At 44.1% G+C, this 26,210-nt stretch overlaps 1 protein-coding gene across 2 annotated transcripts in view; it reads right to left on the minus strand.

Annotated features, from left to right (window-relative positions):
- Positions 1-26,210, minus strand: part of SEMA3C (semaphorin 3C) — a 276,094-nt gene that overhangs the window by 164,907 nt on the left and 84,977 nt on the right. The window contains exons 3-4 of one of the 2 annotated variants that reach the window (XM_029616209.1): positions 20,006-20,044; positions 5,614-5,774 (exon numbers count right to left, since the gene is read on the minus strand). In XM_029616209.1, coding sequence (XP_029472069.1) covers positions 5,614-5,754 — 141 coding nt within the window. In that variant the 5' untranslated portion in view covers positions 5,755-5,774; positions 20,006-20,044. The remainder of the gene's footprint in view (positions 1-5,613; positions 5,775-20,005; positions 20,045-26,210) is intronic. The other variant, XM_029616208.1, reaches the window with a different exon arrangement.

The raw sequence follows: 26,210 nt of genomic DNA on the forward strand, positions 1-26,210 counted from the left end.
CCTCAAATAACTTTCAAAACTCTGTGCTCATGAGGAGCTAACAAAACTGAACTAGATAAAGCAAGGGTAGAAAGGGAACTAGAGAACTGCTGGCTTTTCCGTGCATCGGTGAGAAGTAAGCCTGAAAACTACAATCCTCAGTCAGACCTCGGAGTAAATGAATGGAATCGCCACTACAGCAGAGGACAGTGCACTTTCCAGATGCCAATGGATTACAAGAGCTAAGCCTTGTCAGATGTGTTGATCTGAGTGTTGTATCAGGGCAAAGTGCTGCATATAGTGCAAGACCTTTGACATAGTTCTGAATAGGTGACTTACAAACAAACTGAGCACCCTAGATATATGTCCTAAAGCAACGGGCTGGGTTAGAAACTGGTTGAGTGGGAGATGACCATGATTAGTGCTAGATCAGGGGTCAGGAACCTTTATGGCTGAGAGAGCCATGAACGCCACATATTTTAAAATGTAATTCCATGAGAGCCATAGGTTCCCTACCCCTGTGCTAGATGTTGATCCCTCTGAGTTAAGGTGAGCTGGATTGGCCTTGCTCTGGTTCTGGTTAACATTTTTGTAAATTATGTTGTGGAAGTGCTATTGGGAAAGCTTAAAACGATTGTATTGTTATAAGTGGCCAATAAATGTTTTAATGAATAAATATTTGCAAAACATGCCAAAATCTACAGCAGAGTAGATGCTCTGAAAGATATGTGAGAAGGACAGAGCTAGTGAAAGTTGAGGAACTGTCTGGAGTCTGCCAACCAATATTTAATACTAAAAAATTCAGGCTCACACATTTGGATTACAGAAACCCAAGGGGGCAGTACAGGATAGGAGGTGACGTTCTCATTTATATAAAACAAGAGCAGGATTTGGGGGTCTCATATTCAGAGTTTTTGCATGATTGCTTGTGCTTTGAAGAGCTTTCTTCTGCTTAGGTGTGTAACAGAGCTGTTTCCTCTGTGGTACTTGTGTAAAGGTTTATTTGGTTGAAGTGTCCTGTGAATCAGCAAAGGAAGTCCAGGATAGCACAAAAGTTAGTCCTCAGGCGGGGGCTGTTGATGCAAGAACTGCTGTTTAACTTTTTCTTAGTGGGGAGATTGATTGATTGTGTTTGAAGTTTATTTCTTTCTGTTTGGCAGTGTGATCCAGCTGTTTCCCACCCACATCTTTCTCCAATCTACACTTGGAGACTATTACCCAATTAGGGGGCGGGGAGAAAATGCATGTTTAAAAAAAATATATATATATAGGAACTTTGGACAAATAAATGCAAAATAAACCCAAACCCATCTTACCCAAAAAGATCATGGAAATCTAGGAAAAAGGGTAAGCAAAAAGGATGTTGTTCTATCTGTCTTTTACCTGTAAGCCAAAATTGTTTCAGCTTCAGCCAGATACTTTACTTAGAGATATAGAAGTCCATATTCATAGGCATTTAAATGGATAACCAAAAGTTATCCAGATAAATGAAGATTTGGGCACTTATTAGCTGGATATCTTATTATTTGGATAAATTTTAGCTGAATAATGGATGTTCTACAGGTGTTTTGGAGGAATTACATTAGTTGGATAAATTATCCAACTAACAGGGTCTTTTATCAAATCGCGTTATAGCGTTTTCGTATGCGTTAAGCACTATAACGCATGGTGTGATGCAAATTTTTAAAAGGGGAGGGATTGGGGAGGAGTCAGGGGTGGGATTTTGGAAAAAGTGAATTGGCTTCGCGAAGCCATAATGCACGATATTGCACAGTTTTAACATTGAAAATAACTACACTTTTTAAAATTGTGAGCAGAATTGCAGCCAGCATTGAAGGTGTGGTCTCACCATGGAGCGATACAGAGGCATTATGACATCCACCGTTTTACTTGCCATTCCCTTCCTAATAATTCCTAACATTCTGTTTGCTTTTTTGACCACCACAACACATTGAGCCAACGATTTCAGGGCCGGATTTTAAATGCCCTGCGCGCGTAAATCCGGCCGGATTTACGCGCGCAGGGCCCTCGCGTGCCGGCGCACCTATTTTGCATAGGCCACCGGCGTGCGCACAGCCCCGGGACGCGCGGAGGTCCGGAACCCTCGCTGAACGACCTCCTGCAGTCGATCTCCTGGCGGCGCCATTTTCCGTACGGAAAATGGCGCCGGCCATACGCGTATGGCCGGCGCCATTATCCGTACGGAAAACGATTCGCGGCAGGAGATCGCTCCCGGACGCCCGCTGGACCCCCAGAGACGTTTGGCCAGCTTGGGGGGGCCTCCTGACCCCCACAAGACTTGCCAAAAGTCCAGCGGGGGTCCGGAAGCGACCTCCTGTGGTCAAATCGTGTTGGTCTATGGCCGCCGCCATTTTGCGGCGGCCATTTTGCAAAATGGCGCCGGCTGAAGACAACACGCTTCAACAGCAGGAGCCCGTTTCGGACTGCTGCTGGACCCCAGGGTACTTTAAGGCATTTGGGGGGGTTTAATTTAAAGGGTCGGGGGTGGGTTTTAGGGGGATTTAGTGTGCCGGTTTTCGGCCCGTTTCGGACCGCCGCTGGACCCCAGGGTACTTTAAGGCATTTGGGGGGGGGATTTAATTTAAAGGGTCGGGGTGGGTTTTAGGGGGATTTAGTGTGCTGGTTTTCCTGCCCTCCCCCTTCCCCCGATTTAGCTATGGACCGCCGCTGGATCCCAGGGTAATTTAAGGCATTTGGGGGTGGGGGATTTAATTTAAAGGGTCGGGGGTGGGTTTTAGGGGGTTTTAGTGTGCCGGTTTTCCTGCCCTCCCCCTTCCCCCGATTTACGATTTTTTGACGATAAATCGGGGGAATTGGTATTGTATCGTGGCCCTAACGATTTTTGATGATTTAAAATATATCGGACGATATTTTAAATCGTCCAAAAACGATTCACATCCCTATTAAAAACTCACTTATTTCAAAAAGCATTTCAACAGTTGACAAAAGATTAAGCTCAGTATTGTCCTCATGTCCTGACACATATTCTCCGTTATGAATGACAGTTGTTCCTATCCTTTATTCCCTCCTTTTTATGTTCCCTTCCTTCCTCTCCCCCCTCCCTTCCTTCCCCGTTTTGTTTAAAATACATATTTTTATGAACTTGCGGTCGAAATATGGCACTTATGTCAAGTTTTTTGTTTGTATATGATACTTATTGTCTTTTTGTGGTTAATTATATTATTATTTTAATTGCTTATATTATTTATTTTACAAATTATGTTTGTTTTTGTTGTCAAATATCTCTAACAAAGAGCACAGTTAGGACCTATAAATCAACTTAATAAAAAAGACAAAAGGCTCCTAAGGATTGTTTATAGTGCAGCTCGAACCAAATATTTTGTAAAATTGTGTAATTTTGTGAATTTTGTAATTTTAAAGACGCCGCATCAGCAAGCCTGTCGACGTGTTCAATCTCTTGGACATGAACTGTCCGGTCTGCGTCTAGGTGGCTGGGTATGACTATGCCAAAACGATCTAATTTTCTCAAGTGTTATGTCATCCAACAAATATTGTATCATCCAACTCTCTCGGCGTGACCAGCCTGTTAGGTTGAAATTATATTTCTACGTCTGTCCCAGATATCCCGTCGAGGATCTAAAGTTGCAGTATAATTATACGGCTGAAAGCCTCAAACTGTTTACAAGAATCCTCTGACTTTATTAGCCTAATGTAATCGACCCGACAGCGGCCGGTGTTTCGCTGCAGAGCTGCAGCTTCATCAGGGGTAATTGTCTGCTTATGGTGAACCAATGGTCTCACGAAAACGTCTTGAAGAAGCGGGACAGAGCTTTTTTTTATTTTTTATATTTTGTTTTTGTTGTCAACCATTTTGATCAAATATTATTTTTGTAAAGGCTGTATACAAACAATTTTTTAATAAATACATTCAAGAAAGCATAGGATAAAAACAGGAGACCTCTAAGGAAGTGATGGGAATTATAACTCTAAATTAATTGTGCTGATTGGCAGACTGGATGGGCCTTATGGCCTTTATCTGCTGTCATGTTTCTTTCTAAATGGCCTCCAGGGAGCTTGAAACTGGCAATTTCTCTCTTCTATTTTTCCATCACTCTCCACACTTCCTCTCTCTCTTCCTATCCTATGAACTCCTTTAAGACACAAGCATCCATACAAACATTCTTGTTTGCACATCCTTGCCTACAAAGACTCTGAAAGGACTTTGTTTATAAAGCTAGCAAACCTGCTGTCACAGTTAATGCAGCCTTACCCCACAGGCTGGCAATAGCAGTAATGTGCTGGAAGCTTAAACTCATGCTAAAGGTGGTTACATATTTATTTTATTTATTTAACTCTTTTCTATACCGACATTCATGATACAAATCATATCATATCGGTTCACAAGGGGTTGTTTTATTTGGTGTAAACATTTTGAAAAAGCAATAAATAAAGAATTAAAAAAAAAAAAAAAAAAAAAAAGAAGTGTCCTTTGTCTAGGCCCATAATAAGGTAATCTGTGAGTGAGATAAGGAGGGATTCAGTATTTAGAGATTTGCGGAAACCGTATTGAGTTGGATAGAGAATTTTATGATTGTCTAGGTAGTCAGAGAGTTGGGTATTGACCAGCCTCTCCATGAAGTTTTCATATGCATATTAAACCTCATTTGGATAGACATCACCTTTTGCAGGTGCATTAATTGTAGTGCCCTTGGATGTGCAGAAGATAGGGGCCATTTTTAGTGCATTAATACATTTGTATTTTGGAAGTTAAGTAGTGCATGCTTTGAAGGTGTGCTAAAAGTTGCATGGACAATATACTTAACTTACTGCATAGGCCCCTTAGTTCAAGTCTGCATTTAGAGAACTATAAATATTATAACAAAATGTATTCTAGTTAGGCACAGGTCTACCATTCATGTTCTCATACTACAAAATATAGGAGAGGAGAGTCAGGAAAGAAAAGCAAGTTAGATAGGGAATGGGGAGTAATAAGGGGAGATGGGCTATGATGGAAGCAAATGATGGAAGAAAATAGAACATTCCAGGAAAGAGATCCTTTGAATTCCCACTGAAATTGTGACTAATTCTTTATTACATCACAACAAGTAAAGAGAAAGTTGCATAGTCCAGTTTCCAATTTTTGAAACTTAATCTTTTTATTATTCACATATGGCAACAGGGAGCGCTCCCTGTTGCACTGTTTCGAGATTCACTACGATGTGTTAACATAGGTCTGTCCCTCCCGACACAGCCTCGGTGAAACACGGGTCCGTGTCGGGGGACCCCTTGTTTGAGATTCACTTACGAAAAACAGTGGAGTTGCCATATGTGAATAATAAAAAGATTAAGTTTCAAAAATTGGAACGTGGACTATGCAACTTTCTCTGCACTTGTTGTGATGTACTACTGATTTTGGGTGCAGTGTTTGCTCGTCTACTTGCTGGACTAATTCTTTATGCCACCTGAGGGCCCTGCCTCTCCCTTGAAGCCTAACTTTGACCCTGGTTGCATGTCTTCTACAGTTTATATCTCACTTGGACGCATTAACTTTACAGAGAGAGATGCAGTTAGCTATCTAAAGAAACAGCTTGAATAACATGAAAGGTTTGCCCTGGGCTGATCTGAGGTTCTGGAAACACTTTCTGAACTTACACTTAGAGACTCCTGGCTGATGTTATTAATATTCAAAGAGAGAACGTGATCTTTGCAGCCCACATAGATCCGGTCCTGGTCTTCATCCATTAATAATATCCTGTAATCCAGGGGGTTGTGGGATATACTGTAGTGCTGCATGCTTCTGGTTTCCTGTAGTTCTGAAAGAGAGAATACCACAACTTAGAAAGAAAATAAGCACTTTTTGCACCTTTTTCTCACTTACATCTTCATTTCAAGTTGAAATGAAGAATAAGAATACATTTCTACCCTCATCCACTTAAAATACAGCAGAGTTCATTTAGTAGTTTTTCACGCCAAACTTAAATCTGACTTTAATCTATAACATTTAATAATTTAACTGTTTTTAAATTTAAGATACCTGACAGACAGTACCTTGTTCATAGAATCAAGAAGGTTTAGAGGTAGGTGAAGTTTCAAAAGTCGTGTGCGTGAGTATGTGGTATTTTCAAAACTGCAACATAGAAACATAGAAATGATTAGGGATGTGAATCGTGTCCTCGATCGTCTTAACGATCGATTTCGGCTGGGAGGGGGAGGGAATCGTATTGTTGCCGTTTGGGGGGGTAAAATATCGTGAAAAATCGCGAAAAATCGTGAAAAATCGAAAAATCGCAAAACCGGCACATTAAAACCCCCTAAAACCCACCCCCGACCCTTTAAATTAAATCCCCCACCCTCCCGAACCCCCCCCAAATGACTTAAATAACCTGCGGGTCCAGCGGCGGTCCGGAACGGCAGCGGTCCGGAACGGGCTCCTGCTCCTGAATCTTGTTGTCTTCAGCCGGCGCCATTTTCCAAAATGGCGCCGAAAAATGGCGGCGGCCATAGACGAACACGATTGGACGGCAGGAGGTCCTTCCGGACCCCCGCTGGACTTTTGGCAAGTCTCGTGGGGGTCAGAAGGCCCCCCACAAGCTGGCCAAAAGTTCCTGGAGGTCCAGCGGGGGTCAGGGAGCGATTTCCCGCCGCGAATCGTTTTCGTACGGAAAATGGCGCCGGCCATACGCGTATGGCCGGCGCCATTTTCCGTATGGAAAATGGCGCCGGCAGGAGATCGACTGCAGGAGGTCGTTCAGCGAGGGTTCCGGCGCCTCGCTGAACAACCTCCTGCAGTCGATCTCCTGCCAGCGCCATTTTCCGTACGAAAACGATTTGCGGTGGGAAATCGCTCCCTGACCCCCGCTGGACCTCCAGGAACTTTTGGCCAGCTTGTGGGGGGCCTCCTGACCCCCACGAGACTTGCCAAAAGTCCAGCGGTGGTCCGGAAGGACCTCCTGCCGTCCAATCGTGTTCGTCTATGGCCACCGCCATTTTTCGGCGCCATTTTGGAAAATGGCGCCGGCTGAAGACAACAAGATTCAGGAGCAGGAGCCCGTTCCGGACCGCTGCCGTTCCGGACCGCCGCTGGACCCGCAGGTTATTTAAGTCATTTGGGGGGGGGTTCGGGAGGGTGGGGGATTTAATTTAAAGGGTCGGGGGTGGGTTTTAGGGGGTTTTAGTGTGCCGGCTCACGATTCTAACGATTTATAACGATAAATCGTTAGAATCTCTATTGTATTGTGTTCCATAACGGTTTAAGACGATAATTTTAATCGTCCTAAAACGATTCACATCCCTAGAAATGATGGCAGAAGAAGACCAAACAGTTCATCCAGTCTGCCCAGCAAGTTTCACACTTTTTTTCTCATACTTATGTTACCCCTGGCTCTTAGTAACCTTTTGGTTCGATTTCCCTTCCACCCCCACCATTAATGAGAGAGCAGTGTTGGAACTGCATCTAAGTGAAATATCTAGCCCAATTAGTTAGGGGTAGTAACCGCCGCAATAAGCAAGCTACACCCATGCCCACCTGCCAATTCAGACTAAATAATTCAGTCCTTGCTTGTTAGTTGTTGTTTGTATATAGATCCACCTTTCTTCATTCCCCCTGCCATTGAAGCAGAGAGCTATGCTGGATATGCATTGAAAGTGAGGTATCAGACTTTCTCTCCTGCCGTTGAAGCAGAGAGCTATGCTGGATATGCGTGAAGTATCAGTATTTCTCCCCTGCCGTTGAAGCAGAGAGCTATGCTGGATATGCGTGAAGTATCAGTCTTTCTCCCCTGCCGTTGAAGCAGAGAGCTATGCTGGATGTGCATTGAACGTGAAGTATAAGGCTTATTTGGTTTGGGGTAGTAACCGCCGTAACAAGCAAGCTACTCCCTTCTTTTTTTGTGAATACAAATCCTTTTTTCCACATTTCCTCATTGCCGCTGAAGCTTAGAGCAATGCTGGAGTCGCATTAACCGTGTGTATGTTTGTTGAATAAGGGTATTATCTCCAGGTAGTAACCGTCTTTCCCGCGAGCCACCCACTCTTCATTCACGTCCTCTAGACTTTATGGATCCACAGTGTTTATCCCACGTCCCTTTTCAGTCCTTCACAGTTTTGGTCTTCACCACTTCCTCCGGAAGGGCATTCCAGACATCTACCACCCTCTCCTTGAAGAAATACTTCCTGACATGTGTAAATCGGGGTGCCCAAGTAACTTTGCACATATTGAAAAGGGGCATGGCCAACATTTATGTGTATAAGTAGCTATTTTATCAACATTTATGTGCATAAGTAGCTATTTTATCAACATTTATGTGCATAAGTAGCTATTTTGCCAAAATGATGTGCATGTTTTAAGAACATAGGAACATAAGAAAATGCCATACTGGGTCAGACCAAGGGTCCATGAAGCCCAGCATCCTGTTTCCAACAGTGGCCAATCCAGTCCATAAGAACCTGGCAAGTACCCAAAAACTAAGTCTATTCCATGTTACCATTGCTAATGGCAGTGGCTATTCTCTAAGTGAACTTAATAGCAGGTAATGGACTTCTCCTCCAAGAACTTATCCAATCCTTTTTTAAACACCGCTATACTAACCGCACTAACCACATCCTCTGGCAACAAATTCCAGAGTTTAATTGTGCGTTGAGTGAAAAAGAACTTTCTCCGATTAGTTTTAAATGTGCCCCATGCTAACTTCATGGAGTGCCCCCTAGTTTTTCTACTATCCGAAAGAGTAAATAACCGATTCACATCTACCCGTTCTAGACCTCTCATGATTTTAAACACCTCTATCATATCCCCCCTCAGCTGTCTCTTCTCCATCACCATATATTTACTGGTGTAAATGTTTGTAAACATCTCAGAAGTGGAAAAAATGACAGGGTGCGTGGCGGGGGGGGGGGGTGCTTGGGATTTCTGCTGCTCTCCCACCTACCGCTGGTTACTGCTGCCTCAAGCAACAACAGAGTCTTCACTTCCTGCCTGCCTTTGCTCCTCCCAGCCCCGGACTACCTGCCGCACCGCTTCCCCCCTCGGCTGCTGACTCCGCTCTCCTCCTGATGTCATCAAGGGTGCCGAGGGGGCCATAAGCGCGTGTGTTGGGCCGGAGATGCCGCGCGACAAACAGGCACACCCCTTTGTGCTGCCCCTTCGTTATTTGATGGAACTACCATTTACCTTTTATACTTGTTATTTTTAACTCATCTATAAAGTCTACTCTTTCAAATTTTCAAATTCCAGTCTGCCTAAAGCAGTGCAAATACCGGACAGCTGAAACCAAATACAAGACGAATTACCCAGCAAGATGTAAAGTAAGACACATTTTTAATTGTACAATTATTAATATTCCATGCAATAATGTTACTGTTTACAGCATTTGTCTTTTTCTGACTCTTTTATTGATTAATGCACAATCCTTAACCAAAAAGACTCCAATAATCACAGACCTTCTTGAGGACTTAAAACCAGACGTTATAGCCATAACTGAAACCTGGCTGAAGAAAAGTCACACAGTTCTGATCAATCAAATTGCCAATCCCAATTATGCAACATGTTCAATACCTAGACCCTACTGCAAAGGAGATGGTTTAATGCTCATCACAAAAAAAGAACTTCCCTTAAAGCTGATGCCTACTAACATTGCTCACCCTTACAAAATTGCTTTATTCGAGTCAGACAATCTCCAGATCTGTCTGCTGTATTGTCCACCAGGATTATTAGATCACAATAACTCCCCCATCATTGAATTTCTGGCTAGTAATGTGAATCCTGAGAAGCCTTCAGTCATTTTAGGAGACTTTAACTTACATATCGACTCTGTTCCACACTCCACCACCTGTGATACTCTTATTGACTCTTTTTCAGCTTTAGGTTTTGAACAAATTATCTCCGGTCCAACTCACAAAGCTGGACACACTTTGGGCTTGATTTTCATTAACTCCAAAATTGGTTCCTTTTACCCACAAATCACACTCCAGTCCCATAGTCGGATCACTTTTTGATTCAATCTTCAATCAACTAAATTTTTTAAACTAAATTCAAAACCTAAAAATACTCAATCTGTTACATTTTCATACCATCCACCATTTAAGTTTGATGAACTCCATGCTGAAATTCAGACAAATATTTGAAACATTGACTTTTCTGATAGCGAACACTCCATCAATTCCTGGCTCAATATGACAAATTCAACTTTGTCAGGTCAGAGATCGAGCCCTTTCACTGGCAGGCCCTAAAATATGGAATTCTCTCCCAGTAGAACTGTGGCTACAATCAGATTTAAAGTCCTTCAGAAAGCAAGTAAAGGCCTGGCTATTCAAAAAGGCTTATCAGGATCCAACATAACAGCTATAAGAATTTTAATACAGTATCCAGCCTTTCATCAAATGCCTTTCCTGATCTTATTGATTTATTGATGTTTTATTATACATGATTTTATTTATTTATTTATTTTATGTATCACTAACATTATCGTTTTAGCTTTGGATCTTATTATTGCCTATTCTAATTAATTAATTTATTTTACTAATATTCTATTCATTTATACATTTGTTATTTTAATTGCTGTTGCTATAATTATGTGAACCATTGTGATGGTTCCCCTGAACAACAGTATACAAAATCAATAAATACATAAATAAAATAAATGGGGAGGACTTCAAGATGAAGAGCCAAGAGGGGCGACCAAAATCATAAGGGGAATGGGTAGTACGCGCACATGTATGCCCGTGCATATGTTTTAAAATTTACCCCTATGAGTTCAGTGTACAATTCTGGTCGCTGCATTTCAAATAAGATATAATTGTATTGGAGAAGGTTCAGTGAAGGGTGACCAAAATGATAAAGGGAATGGAACAGCTCCCCTATGAGGAAAGGCTGAAGAGGTTAGGACTTTTCAGCTTGGAGAAGAGACGGCTGAGGGGGGATATGATAGAGGTGTTTAAAATCATGAGAGGTCTAGAATGGGTGGATGTGAATCGGTTATTTACTCTTTTGGATAGTAGAAAGACTAGGGGGCACTCCATGAAGTTAGTATGGGGCACATTTAAAACTAATCGGAGAAAGTTCTTTTTTACTCAATGCACAATTAAACTCTGGAATTTGTTGCCAGAGGATGTGGTTAGTGCAGTTAATATAGCTGTGTTTAAAAAAGAATTGGATAAGTTCTTGGAGGAGAAGTCCATTACCTGCTATTAATTAAGTTGACTTAGAAAATAGCCACTGCTATTTCTAGCAATTGTAACATGAAATAGACTTAGTTTTTGGGTACTTGCCAGGTTCTTATGGCCTGGATTGGCCACTGTTGGAGACAGGATGCTGGGCTTGATGGACCCTTGGTCTGACCCAGTATGGCATGTTCTTATGTTCTAAGTTCTTTATGAGCTGCAGTTGGATTGGGTAGACTAGTTGGTAAAACTGTTAATTTAATTGCTGAATGAATGTTATAAACTCCTCTGATCTACATTGTTTAAAAGCTGACTTACAGGGGTAAATGCACCTAAATAGCACGCGTAAAATCTGTTCACATATCTCTTTAAAATTTGAAATACAAATATACAGGAATATTACTTGCGCATACTTATCCAGCTAATTTATGACTTTTCTGGCTAAGCGGAACCTTTGCCGCTACTTAGATGGAGAAATTTGAACTTATCTGGATAAGTAGCAGCACTTAACCAGTTATATTTCGATTTATCCAGCTATGTAGTAGCAGGCTTATTGTCCATCTAAGTGGCGCTTAAGAACATAAGAAGTTTCCATACTGGGTCAGACCAAGAGGTCAAATCAGGCTACAAGTACCTGGCAAGTACCCAAAAACTATTTATTTATTTAAAAGTTTCTTATATACTGCTTATACATAGTATGGTCTAGGCGGTTTACAAATTGTATAACACATACATAATTCAGACGATAAAAACAGACAATCAATAATAAAATACATTTAAATAAAATTAATGTTTTAAAACAAGGCAAATAAAACACAACGTAATACAGAAGAAAATAGCATAGGTGGTATGGTGATATTAGTATGTATAAGTTAAACTGAAAGTGGTGCAGTAGAGATATGTTTTTAATTTTTTCTTAAATTCCTTTGGATTAGATATGGTTCTAAGAGAGGATGGGAGGGAATTCCAAAGTAGAGGACCTGCCACTGAAAAAGCACGTTTCCTGGTCATTTCTCGTCTCGCAATTTTAACTGTTGGAACCTCAAGGAGGTTTTTGTCTAATAACCATAAGCCGGGGTTGATATAGATGAAGGGTTGTACATAGCCAGATAGCTGATGGGTGATGGATTCAATTGAATATTAAAGTTAAGATTTTATAGTGCATTCTTTGTTTGATGGGTAACCGTGAAGATTTAGCAAAACAGGGGATATATGATCTTTAAGTTTGGAACCAATTAGGAGTCAAGCAGCAGAATTTTGGATAAGTTGAAACGGACGAAGTGTTGAATCTGGAAGGCCATTATATAGAGAATTACAATAATCTAATCCTGAAAGGATAAGTGCCTGGAGTACAAGTACATCCCATGTTACTGATGCTAGTAATAGCAGTGGCTATTCCATAAGTCAGCTTGATTAATAGCAGTTAATGGACTTCTCATCCAAGAACTTAACCAAACTTTTTTTATACCCAATTATACTAACTGCACTAACCACATCTTCTGACATCAAATTCCAGAGCTTAACTGTGCGTTGAGTGAAAAAGAATTTTCTCCAATTAGTTTTAAATGTGCTACTTCCTAACTTCATGGAGTGCCCCCTAGTCCTTCTATTATTAGAAAGAATAAATAAATGATTCGCATTTACCCGTTCTAGACCTCTCATGATCTTAAAGACCTCTATCATATCCCCCCTCAGCCGTCTCTTCTCTAAGCTGAACAGCCCTAACCTCTTCAGCCTTTCCTCATAGGGGAGCTGTTCCATTCCCTTTATCATTTTGGTCATCCTTCACTGAACCTTCTCCAATACAATTATATCTTTTTTGAAATGCAGCGACCAGAATTGTACACTGTACTCATAGGGGTAAATTTTAAAACATATGTGCGGGCATACATGTGCGCGTACTACCCAGCGCGCGCACATGTATAGCTGATTTTATAACATGTGCATGCATATTATGAAATTGGGTGGGTCGGTGCACGCAAAGGGGTGCACACTAGTGCATCTTGCATGCACCAACGCCCACAGCCTTACGCCATTCCCTCCCCTAAACTAACCTTCCCACAACCTATCCCCTCCTAGCTCAATCCTAAACCCCCCCAAAATTATATTTTACCTTCTGCGCCTGCCGGCAGCCTGCCTGCACGTGATCCCCCGGCACAGCGGCAAATGGCCCTGTGCCGGAGGCCTCTGACCCCACCCCCACACCGCCCCCGGACCGTCCCTTTTGAAAAGCCCTGGGACTTAGATGCGTCCCGGGGCTTTACGCGCGTCGCCGAGCCTTTATAAAATAGGCCTAGCGCGTTTAAATCCTCTGGATTTACACACATAGCAGTTTTAAAATCTGGCCCATTGTGCAGTCTTACCATGGCGTGATATAGAGGCATTATGTCATTTTTCATTTTATTCACCATTCCCTTCCTAATAATTCCTAACATTCTGTTTGCTTTTTTGACTTTCGCAGAACCTGAGCCGACAATTTCAAAGTATTATCCACTATGATGCCTAGATCTCTTTCCTGGGTGGTAGCTCCTAATATGGAACCTAACGTCGTGTAACTACAGTAAGGGTTATTTTTCCCTATATGCATCACCTTGCACTTGTCCACATTAAATTTCGTCTGCCATTTGGATGCCCAATCTCCAGTCTTGCAAGGTCCTCGCAATTTCTCACAATCTGCTTGTGATTTAACTAATCTGAATAATTTTTTATCATCTGCAAATTTGATTACCTCATTCGTCAAATTCCTTTCCAGATCATTTATAAATATATTGAAAAGCATTGGTCCAAGTACATATCCCTGAGGCAGTCCACTGAATACAGTTGTATACAGTAATATTATAATCAGATTAATAACAAATTGATGACAAATTAATATCAGAAAATATCAGAAACTTTAAATTATACTAAAACAATAAAGCCATAAAACCTTAAAAACATTATCACATCGTAAATATAATCTTCAAATAAAAACAGTGAGTTTTTAGTTTTCGTAGAAGCCTCTCATGAGGAACTTTGTCAAATCTTTCTGAAAATCCAAATACACTACATCTACCTGTTCACCTTTATCCACATGTTTATTAACCCCCTTCAAAAAAAATGAAGCAGACTTGTAGCAGATTTTTAAACTTATTCAGCTATGTGCCGCTATTTAGCCAGAGAAATAGGTATTTATCTGGATAAGTCCGAACGTATGCATACTTGAACATTTGTGCATGCACATGACTGATATTTTACAAAGTTCACCTATCACTGGCAGGCAGATTATAAAATACAATAGTAAATTATGTGCATGCATATACAGGGTTTTGATAAAATTTTATTTTAAAAAGCGGTATATAAATACCTTAACTAAAATAAAAAAAAAATAAAATAAAATGTGCATATGGGCACATGCGGCCAGTTCTGAAAGTTACTCTCCCTATGAGTAGATTCAGTTTCATAAATGATTCTGAATAAATATATTTAAAATCTTAACATATACAGAATGTTTTCAATATATTTATATTTATCATAATGTCTCCATTCATTGGTGAAAGTGCCTTTTTTTTTTTTTTAGCACAATGGGCCATTCAGACAAATGAAATGTTTCTCTTGGAATTTCATTTAAATACCCAGGATTACTGCACATTTGGTATTTATGTGTACGTTAAAGTAGAAAAGTCTTCAAGGTGACTGGGTGAGCAGAAACGTGAGGCGTGCACAGCCTGACATTCCCCCTGCACTGGACAATGTGTGAGCTCAATTTTCTGCTTCTTAAGGAGGAGCATCCCTGGGTCTGAGCAGGAGGGGAATGTGCTCTTACTGAGCAGGAAGAAATGCAAGCAGTTTCCTTACATTTTCTTGCTCTCCAGGCCCTGCCTTTGCTTTCTCACCTATTCTTGCATTGCTCTTCATATTTCACTTATTAGATTTACATTCAGGGAGTGCTTGTGTTTCCCTGATGCATGGATACAGAATGGGAGGAAAGCCTGCCAGGGGGACGACGTGACCTTACCAAGGTCACATGGAGCAGGGTGATGACGTGCCTTACCAAGGTCACATGGAGCAGGGTGAGGACATGACCTTACCAAGGTCACATGGAGCAGGGTGAGGACATGACCTTACCAAGGTCACATGGAGCGGGGTGAGGACGTGACCTTACCAAGGTCACATGGAGCGGGGTGAGGACGTGACCTTACCAAGGTCACATGGAGCGGGGTGAGGACGTGACCTTACCAAGGTCACATGGAGCGGGGTGAGGACGTGACCTTACCAAGGTCACATGGAGCGGGGTGAGGACGTGACCTTACCAAGGTCACATGGAGCGGGGTGAGGACGTGACCTTACCAAGGTCACATGGAGCGGGTGAGGACGTGACCTTACCAAGGTCACATGGAGCGGGGTGAGGACGTGACCTTACCAAGGTCACATGGAGCGGGGTGAGGACGTGACCTTACCAAGGTCACATGGAGCGGGGTGAGGACGTGACCTTACCAAGGTCACATGGAGCGGGGTGAGGACGTGACCTTACCAAGGTCACATGGAGCGGGGTGAGGACGTGACCTTACCAAGGTCACATGGAGCGGGGGGAGGCCGTGACCTTACCAAGGTCACATGGAGCGGGGTGAGGGCGTGACCTTACCATGGTCACATGGAGCGGGGTGAGGGCGTGACCTTACCAAGGTCACATGGAGCGGGGTGAGGACGTGACCTTACCAAGGTCACATGGAGCGGGGTGACGACGTGACCTTACCAAGGTCACATGGAGCGGGGGGAGGACGTGACCTTACCAAGGTCACATGGAGCGGGGTGAGGACGTGACCTTACCAAGGTCACATGGAGCGGGGTGAGGACGTGACCTTACCAAGGTCACATGGAGCGGGGGGGAGGACGTGACCTTACCAAGGTCACATGGAGCGGGGGGAGGACGTGACCTTACCAAGGTCACATGGAGCGGGGGGAGGCCGTGACCTTACCAAGGTCACATGGAGCGGGGTGAGGGCGTGACCTTACCATGGTCACATGGAGCGGGGTGAGGGCGTGACCTTACCAAGGTCACATGGAGCGGGGTGAGGACGTGACCTTACCAAGGTCACATGGAGCGGGGTGACGACGTGACCTTACCAAGGTCACATGGAGCGGGGTGACGACGTGACCTTACCAAGGTCACATGGAGCGGGGGGAGGACGTGACCTTACCAAGGTCACATGGAGCGGGGGGAGGACGTGACCTTACCAAGGTCACATGGAGCGGGGTGAGGACGTGACTTTACCAAGGTCACATGGAGCAGGGTGAGGATGTGACCTTACCAATGTCACATGGAGCAGGGGGAGGACGTGACCTTACCAAGGTCACATGGAGCGGGGTGAGGACGTGACCTTACCAAGGTCACATGGAGCAGGGGGAGGACGTGACCTTACCAAGGTCACATGGAGCAGGGGGAGGACGTGACCTTACCAAGGTCACATGGAGCAGGGGGAGGACGTGACCTTACCAAGGTCACATGGAGCGGGGGGAGGACGTGACCTTACCAAGGTCACATGGAGCAGGGGGAGGACGTGACCTTACCAAGGTCACATGGAGCAGGGGGAGGACGTGACCTTACCAAGGTCACATGGAGCAGGGGGAGGACGTGACCTTACCAAGATCACATGGAGCGGGGTGAGGACGTGACCTTACCAATGTCACATGGAGCAGGGGGAGGACGTGACCTTACCAAGGTCACATGGAGCGGGGTGAGGACGTGACCTTACCAAGGTCACATGGTGCGGCAGTGGGATTTGAATCCTGCTCTAAGCTCTGCTTTCTCTCTGCCCTTTCACCTCTGCCTCCTGCCTCTCCCATAGTAATGCAGAGTGCAATTAATATGTTTTCCTTTCCTTTTTCTCTTCCATTTCATTTATTACGTTAATTTCATTTATTTAAAATTCAGAAATAAACAAATTGAAAAATTCTCCCCAAATAAAGAAAAGGAAAAGGAAAGCAATCAGGGCTGGGTCCCAGCCTCCTACCCTGCCACCAAAAGAAAAAAGAAAAACAATGGGCAACGGGTGCCTCGTTGCCAAGCCCCTCCCAAGCCCCCCCTCCCCTCCCAAGCCCCTGCCAAGCCCCTCCCAAGCCACCCCTCCCAAGCCAGCATTTATCACCTCGGGGGGGCATTCCCTGGGCAGAGGGATCCCAAGCTGCTTCTGCTTTGGGTAAGGACTGCACAAATGGTTCCCGCTCACATTGTACCAAGTTATGCCCCATTCTTCCCCTCCCCTTCCCCAGATTTTGCATACGGCCATGCACCAGTTCCTCCAGTTAAGCCCCATTCTTCCCCTCCCCTTCCCCAGATTTTGCATACGGCCATGCACCAGTTCCTCCAGTTAAGCCCCATTCTTCCCCTCCCTTTCCCCAGATTTGGATACGGCCATGCACCAGTTCCTCAAGTTAAGCCCCATTCTTCCCCTCCCCTTCCCCAGATTTTGCATACGGCCATGCACCAGTTCCTCAAGTTAAGCCCCATTCTTCCCCTCCCCTTCCCCAGATTTGGATACGGCCATGCACCAGGTTCCTCAAGTTAAGCCCCATTCTTCCCCTCCCCTTCCCCAGATTTTGCATACGGCCATGCACCAGTTCCTCCAGTTAAGCCCCATTCTTCCCCTCCCCTTCCCCAGATTTGGATGTGGCCATGCACCGGTTCCTCCAGTTAAGACCCATTCTTCCCCTCCCCTTCCCCAGATTTTGCATACGGCCATGCACCAGTTCCTCCAGTTAAGCCCCATTCTTCCCCTCCCCTTCCCCAGATTTTGCATACGGCCATGCACCAGTTCCTCCAGTTAAGCCCCATTCTTCCCCTCCCCTTCCCCAGATTTTGCATACGGCCATGCACCAGTTCCTCCAGTTAAGCCCCATTCTTCCCCTCCCCTTCCCCAGATTTGGATACGGCCATGCACCAGTTCCTGAAATATTTGAAATTGCTACAGTCTGATCGCTGCCTGCATCCCCCGTCCCGACACATTCCCATTTCTAAACTGCTGCTACTTCAGCTTCCTTCCCCCCCCCCCGAGGACCCCCACCCCTTGCAGTGCATGGTTGCTGTGAGACAGTGCTGGATCGCCGGGAGCAGTGAGTGCAGTCCTGGCTCCCAGCAGGAGGGGTGGGGGTGAAACTGCGGGTAGGTGGGAGGGAGGGGGGATTGAAGCTGACATATTGCCAGTTTTGAAACGGGAATGTGTCGCGATGGGGGCAGTGATCTGCCGACTGTAGCAATTTCAAATATTTCAGGAGGGAGTGCATGGTTTGAAATGCCACATGAAAAATTTTTTGGACGGAGGGGGAAGAATTGTGCTATTTTTTTTTTTTCTTGGCTGTCAGTTCTACTTGCCCGGATGTCTTTTAAAGATATTATCCGTTTAAGTAGCAAGTTACCTGGCCTCACAAGGCCGGATATACCCAATATTCAGCTAGGTTAGCAGGGTAACTCAACTCCGCCGATTGAAGTGCCCCTTTTATATATATCTACCCCTATATTTATATTTAGATTATAAATGTAAATGCAAATAAAAAGGAAAAACAATACAATCTAAGCATGCTGAGGTCCATCTTCAGCCACTGTAAGGCTGTGCTAGTTACCTGGCTAGCTAGTGCTGTATATTGAGGGGTGTGGCAGCGAGCTGTATATCCCTGGCTATCTTAAACTTAGCCAGATACATTTATTACAGCCTTGTGCTCTGACAGAGATAGGAAGATAAATTATTTGGCTAACTCTGAATATCCAGGTTAGCTGGATAACTTATCCGGATAACAATTCTTCCGCAATCCCTGACCTGCCTGACTAAACACTTAACTGGATAACTTATCCGGATAACAATTCTTCCGCAATATGCCCATTTCCCACCCCTGACCTTATCAGGATAAGTGACTTATCTATGAACCTAGCTGGATGTTCAGCAGCAATGCTTATCCTGAATATCAGCCTGGCTATTTTCTGATCCCTCTCAGCACACACCTCTCCCTCCCCCAGGAGCACTTTCCCTAAATTTGGCTAGAAGTGGGCATGTTATAGAATAATACTTGTACAGTGTACTTTCAGTCACATTTGGAAAGGCGATTTCAGACACCTCTTCATGTGGATAAAATGATATCTATCTACATGTTCTCATTGGGTAATTATGTAACATCGCAGCTAAACTATGGCAAAAAATGTACTTAAACTACATCAATTTTAAACCAGAGTTACACACATAAGCCCACTTTAAAAATTATCCCACCATATATTCCTGCACATAATTATACCTGCATTTTGGTGCGTGTCAGTTTTCCCCACGAATGCCTTTGCACAGTCTGGGCAGACGTACATGCGTACATAACATACACGAATGAGTTTATCTGCATATCAGGCAAGCACTTTTGTAAAAGGCCATTGTCATATAAAACACTGTTTTAACCACACAGGTCCCTTTGAAAATTAACTTCTTAATGTATTCTGACTTACTGGCTATCATGATTTGTGAATGGACAAAATAACTCCCAAATAATAATTTAATTACACATTTTTTTTACCACCGGTTCCAGTCATGACTGCCCATGGTAGTCTCCAACATAAAAATGCAAGTCACTAGAATATTACATGAATCATAATGCATGTATAGGAGAATTACATCTTCATCACAGCCAATAAATGCATCAATAAATACACAATAATACTAAGTTCTTCTTTACAGACTCACTCATAAGTTTCCTTACAGCCATGTTATCCCACTAAATGTAAGAACATGGATCTACAAATAGTAGGCATGTGAACTATTCACCAATCTCTAGTTCTGTAAAAAATGTAATAAAGAAATTTATATAGAATACTACTTTTAAAGAGAAACACATGATATGACAACTAATTGCGTTAAGAGAACCAATGATAAAGTACCTGATTTATTAAGGCTTCTCCTCTAGCCCCATTCTGCATCTATGGGAAAAGTAAATCAAGCTGAAAGGTCCATAGATTAAGGGAACATTTTATCACTAAATTCAGATAAGGTTTGTTAATTATCAGAATGATGTAGCAAATACTTTATTGCTTTTAGTTACACAATTGAATGTTGGAAAAATAAATAAATGAAAACAACTAAAACTTGTTCTACTGTACAGCACCCTCTGGTCATGATTAGATCCTTGGGAGCTAAAACATTAAATTATATCTTATTATGGGAGTACAAGATGGAGACATTAATAATAGCTATCTTTTATTATTAAGCATACTGCACAGGGTTACAATGAAAAGCTGCACAGATAGCAAAATTTGGGAAACGTAAAGCCTAGCTGATGTTAAAGTGAGGTCATTGCGTATAACAAAGGGAAAACACCTTGTGGCCCATTGATTATGTCTGAATTAGAGTGTCCTGCTGCTTTAGAGACCATAATGGTAAAATGCAGAGTAACTCTGGGTGGGCCCTCCAGTTCTAAGCCAGAGAGTGTTGGAGAGGAGCAGAGAAAACAGAGGAGTATGCTCAAGAGAAGCAGTCAGCAAAGTAAACGACATTAGATCCCAAGCTGATCAAAAGCTCATAGAAACAACTCAAGTGGAATCTTCATCAAGGAAGGAACCCAAGACTCTGAAGTATGAGTATATACCATGACCTTTAGCCTTCCTGAACGCATGAGTGGAGTGAGATGCAATTACATCTGCAGCACCGACAGGGCCACCACATCCATTAGGCAAACTAGGCAGTCACCTAGGGTGTCAAAACTTTAGGAGAGGCAAAATCCCACCAGGCCCAGGAGGGGAAGAGCCAATACTTCCAAAGAAGGCAGTGCTGTATTGGAGCTGCCACAGATAGGCAAATTGTAGATGGGGTACATGACCAGTTTCACCTAGGGCACCAAATACTCTTGCACTGGCCCTGAAGAGAGGATATACCTCACTGTTACAGATAGCTAGAAAGAGAAATCTTTCTCCTTACTTCCAATAATATTGGAAGTAAACACTATTGGCCGTCCCTAACTCCATAGCCCGAGCCATAACAGACATCATTAACTGCTCACTCTCCCATGGGACTGTCCCTGACATACTCAAACATGCGGTAGTCAAACCTCTCCTCAAGAAGCCCTCCCTAGACCCGAAAGACCCTTCCAATTTCTGCCCTATCTCAAACCTCCCATTTATTGCCAAGCTTATTGAAAGAGTTGTTAATACACAACTTATGGACTATCTTGAAAACCACTCGATCCTCCACGTCTCGCAATTCGGCTTTTGGAAACATTTCAACACTGAATCGCTACTTCTCATCCTATCTGACCATCTCCTGAGAGGAATGGGCCAAGGTCACAGCTACCTCCTCATCCTGCTTGATATCTCTGCGGCTTTCAACACCATCTGCCATAATCACCTCCTTACCCGTCTAGAAAGCATTGGCATCTCAGGCGTAGCCCTTGCCTGGTTCAAATCCTACCTCTTGAACAAAAAGTTCTCTGTTAAAATTGGTAATGCCTTATCCGTCCCCCATCCTCTACAACAAGGAGTCCCACAAGATTCATCACTCTCATCCACCCTTTTCAACATCTACCTCACCCCACTCTGCCAGCTTCTCTATGAACTCAAACTAAAGTTCAATCTATATGCAGATGATGTGCAGATCATCATACCTATTCACAACTCTATCTCTGATGCCCTGAGGCACTGGGAAAACTGCCTCACGACCATCAGCTCTCTACTCACCAACCTCCACCTCGCACTCAACACCAACAAAACTGAACTTCTACTTATTTCCTCCCACTCTCCCCCTTCCCCCCCCGTCTAATGACCCCCAATCTCAACATCACCACAGCCCAACCCTTCGTAAGGGACCTTGGAGTTCTCCTTGATCAACAACTCAGCATGAAGAAATACGTCAGCTCCATACTTAAAGGTTTCTTCAAATTCAATGTCCTAAAAAAACTTAAACCACTACTGTACACCCAAGACTTCCGCACAGTGATCCAAGCCACTATCTCCTCTAAATTGGACTACTGTAACTCACTCTTCCTAGGGCTCCCCTACTCCACAATAAAACCCCTACAAATGTTACAAAATGCAACTGCTAGAATCATCTCAAATACCCGTAAATCTGAACACATCACCCCTATCCTTAAAGACTTACACTGGCTCCCTATCCCCTCCCGAATTCACTACAAAACCCTGACCATTGTACATAAATCCATTCACGCTCACAATTCCAACTGGCTAGACATTCCTTTTAAGATTCATCAGTCTACCCGGCCCACCAGAACTGCCAACAAAGGCACTCTACTAGTACCCTCCCTTAAAACAGCACACCTCTCCTCCACACGCAACCGTGCCCTCTCAATTGCTGGCCCTTCACTCTGGAACTCCCTCCCTCCAAACTTACGCCTTGAACCATGCACCATCAAATTTAAAAAGAAGTTAAAAACATGGTTATTTAAACAAGCCTATCCGGATCAGCCCTCCCCCTCCCTCCTACGATGCTATACTATCTCCCATATAGACAATCCTATATTCCTTATATTAAGGAGCTCTATGTTCGCCTGTTGTTAAGCTTTTATGTTCGCCTGTTGTTAAGCTATATTTCTACGCTGCTCTTGTGTTATCCCCCTACCAGTTCTTTCTCCCCATTAATATGTACTTTCAAACCTGCTGTTCAAATGTTAACCGGTATGATGTCCCTACTCATACCGGTATATAAAAGTCTCTAAATAAATAAATAAAATAATAGGTTTTTGAACATTCATAAAAGAGAAGACATTTTGGTTTATAGTTTGCTGCTCAGCTCAGAAACTGAGAATTAATTCAACTCATTTCTTTTGGAATGCAGCCCGTTTATCAAATGCATATCGCAAATAGATTAGTTTGGAACCAAAGTGAGTATTAAGTACTTATTGGGCAATAACCCCTAGATTCATCAAAATGCTATAATTTTTGCCTGCGATAAGAAAAAGGGGTGTGGGTATGATAAATACTGCATGCTTTGCATAGGTAGTTTATCACAATGTGTGTTAAAGCTTTACACCCCATGATACTTGTACTTTGCTACACATAAAGTGCCCACACAGGAGAGAGAGAGAGACTTAAGAACATAAGAACATAAGAAAATGCCATACTGGGTCAGACCAAGGGTCCATCAAGCCCAGCATCCTGTTTCCATCAGTGACTCTTTATAGGGCCTTCATAGTAGTCAACTATATCACATTAGGAGGGCCAGCTAGTAATACGAGGTGAGGTTTTGTGCTGGTGTAGGGCTTTGGGGCCAGTTATACATGCAGAGTGAGATGTACAAACAGCACAGTAGACTTCAGTGAAGATTTGACATCATTTGGAGTGAGGAAAGTCTCACAAAGATGAGATTTCTTCAATGTTCTCTCGCCCTAGTTTGATAGCACCCTGGTAGAGAGTCCATCAAGCTAGGGCTAGAGATCACTGTAGAAATCTCATCTTTGTGTGTCTTTCCTCACTCCAAAAGATGTCAAATCTTCACTGAGGTCTACTGTGTTGTTTGCACGTCTCACTCTGCATGCAAAACTGGCCCCAAAACCCTACACCAGCACCAAAACCTCACCTCGAGTTAGTAGCTGGTCCTCCTATAGCAGTATAAACAGTTGAGTACTATGAAAGCCTTATAAAGAATTTCTCCCTCTCCCAAAATGCCTGAAACAGAATTTGCAATATTTATCATTTTCATTAATCCCACCCCTTTGAATAAATTTGCATTCATGCTGTGATAACTATCATGGGCGTTAACACCATAATGCACTTTGATGAATCCTATTAATAATGTATTGTATTTTCATTTCTTTTATTGTATTGTAAACCGTTGTAAAGGTTTTACTGAGGCGATGGTATATAAAAAATGAATAAACTAGAAACTAGAATGACCCTGTAAGAGAAATACAGAGAAGATTAATGCCTTTAAAGTCAATTTGTTCCATCCAAGATCCACTGTACCATCTGATGGACCAAAGGTTTGCAACTCCAGTCCTCAAATGCCACAAACAGGTCTGGTTTTCAAGATATCCACAATGAATATGCATGAGATAGATGTGCATGCACTGTCTCTTGTATGCAAATGTATCCCATGTACATTCATTGGGAATGTCCTGAAAACAAGACCTGCTTGTGGCACCTGAGGACTGGCGTTACCCAGCCTATGATAAAGCAATTCATTTAAGAGCTCTACTGATCTCCTGGTACATCTCATACATTAACAAACATGTGAACATTTGTCAGCAGAGAACTGATAAAATTGTTCTTGTATGACCTTTTAATTCGACTTGAAATCAGATTGACTGAAAGGCCAGAGTAATACTAGAGACAGTTTTATAGTTTATGCAAGTTTAAAATTTGCTCTATTTAAAAAAAGGAGTTCCAATTCTGCCTCGATGTTGGGTCTATTGTGAGAAAAGGGCCCTGAAGCCAGATGTACTGAAAGTCACAAAACAAATCTTTTCGTGTGGCTGCAAACATTTTTTAAAAAGATGACACAAATTGCGTTAAGAGCAAGAGTTATAACTAGGATCTTCAGGCAAGAAACATTTCAGAGCTTTGATGTTGTTTGAGTGTCCTTTACCAAACTTTACTCAATACTGGGGGTCATCTTCAGTAGCCAGGTTAGTGGACAAGTTTTCTGGCTAACGTTAGTGGGAGAGCTTGTCCCGTATATTCAGCGGGATAAACATCCCACTGAATATACTTCCTGGCTTCATGTAATGTGCTTGATTCATGGGGGTGCTGCCCACTTATCTCTACTTTCCCACGTTGACTTGGATAAAAAAATGTTTTCCTGCCGCCCTCTTCCCAGCCTCCCCCCAGCCGCTGCCCCCTGATCCCCAGAGGTAACATCCTCCCTGCTCCAGCAGTGCACGCGCTGGCAGCACTGGAAGCACCAGGAGCAGGTTGGATGCTACCTTGCTCCCTGCTCCAGCAGTGCACGCGCTGGCAGCACTGGAAGCACCAGGAGCAGGTTGGATGCTACCTTGCTCCCTGCTCCAGCAGTGCACGCGCTGGCAGCACTGGAAGCACCAGGAGCAGGTTGGATGCTACCTTGCTCCCTGCTCCAGCAGTGCACGCGCTGGCAGCACTGGAAGCACCAGGAGCAGGTGGATGCTACCTTGCTCCCTGCTCCAGCAGTGCACGCGCTGGCAGCACTGGAAGCACCAGGAGCAGGTTGGATGCTACCTTGCTCCCTGCTCCAGCAGTGCACGCGCTGGCAGCACTGGAAGCACCAGGAGCAGGTTGGATGCTACCTTGCTCCCTGCTCCAGCAGTGCACGCGCTGGCAGCACTGGAAGCACCAGGAGCAGGTTGGATGCTACCTTGCTCCCTGCTCCAGCAGTGCACGCGCTGGCAGCACTGGAAGCACCAGGAGCAGGTTGGATGCTACCTTGCTCCCTGCTCCAGCAGTGCACGCGCTGGCAGCACTGGAAGCACCAGGAGCAGGTTGGATGCTACCTTGCTCCCTGCTCCAGCAGTGCACGCGCTGGCAGCACTGGAAGCACCAGGAGCAGGTTGGATGCTACCTTGCTCCCTGCTCCAGCAGTGCACGCGCTGGCAGCACTGGAAGCACCAGGAGCAGGTTGGATGCTACCTTGCTCCCTGCTCCAGCAGTGCACGCGCTGGCAGCACTGGAAGCACCAGGAGCAGGTTGGATGCTACCTTGCTCCCTGCTCCAGCAGTGCACGCGCTGGCAGCACTGGAAGCACCAGGAGCAGGTTGGATGCTACCTTGCTCCCTGCTCCAGCAGTGCACGCGCTGGCAGCACTGGAAGCACCAGGAGCAGGTTGGATGCTACCTTGCTCCCTGCTCCAGCAGTGCACGCGCTGGCAGCACTGGAAGCACCAGGAGCAGGTTGGATGCTACCTTGCTCCCTGCTCCAGCAGTGCACGCGCTGGCAGCACTGGAAGCACCAGGAGCAGGTTGGATGCTACCTTGCTCCCTGCTCCAGCAGTGCACGCGCTGGCAGCACTGGAAGCACCAGGAGCAGGTTGGATGCTACCTTGCTCCCTGCTCCAGCAGTGCACGCGCTGGCAGCACTGGAAGCACCAGGAGCAGGTTGGATGCTACCTTGCTCCCTGCTCCAGCAGTGCACGCGCTGGCAGCACTGGAAGCACCAGGAGCAGGTTGGA

This window comes from Rhinatrema bivittatum, chromosome 9 (genome assembly GCF_901001135.1).
Source record: "Rhinatrema bivittatum chromosome 9, aRhiBiv1.1, whole genome shotgun sequence".
In the NCBI taxonomy this organism is placed as follows: Eukaryota; Metazoa; Chordata; class Amphibia; order Gymnophiona; family Rhinatrematidae; genus Rhinatrema; species Rhinatrema bivittatum.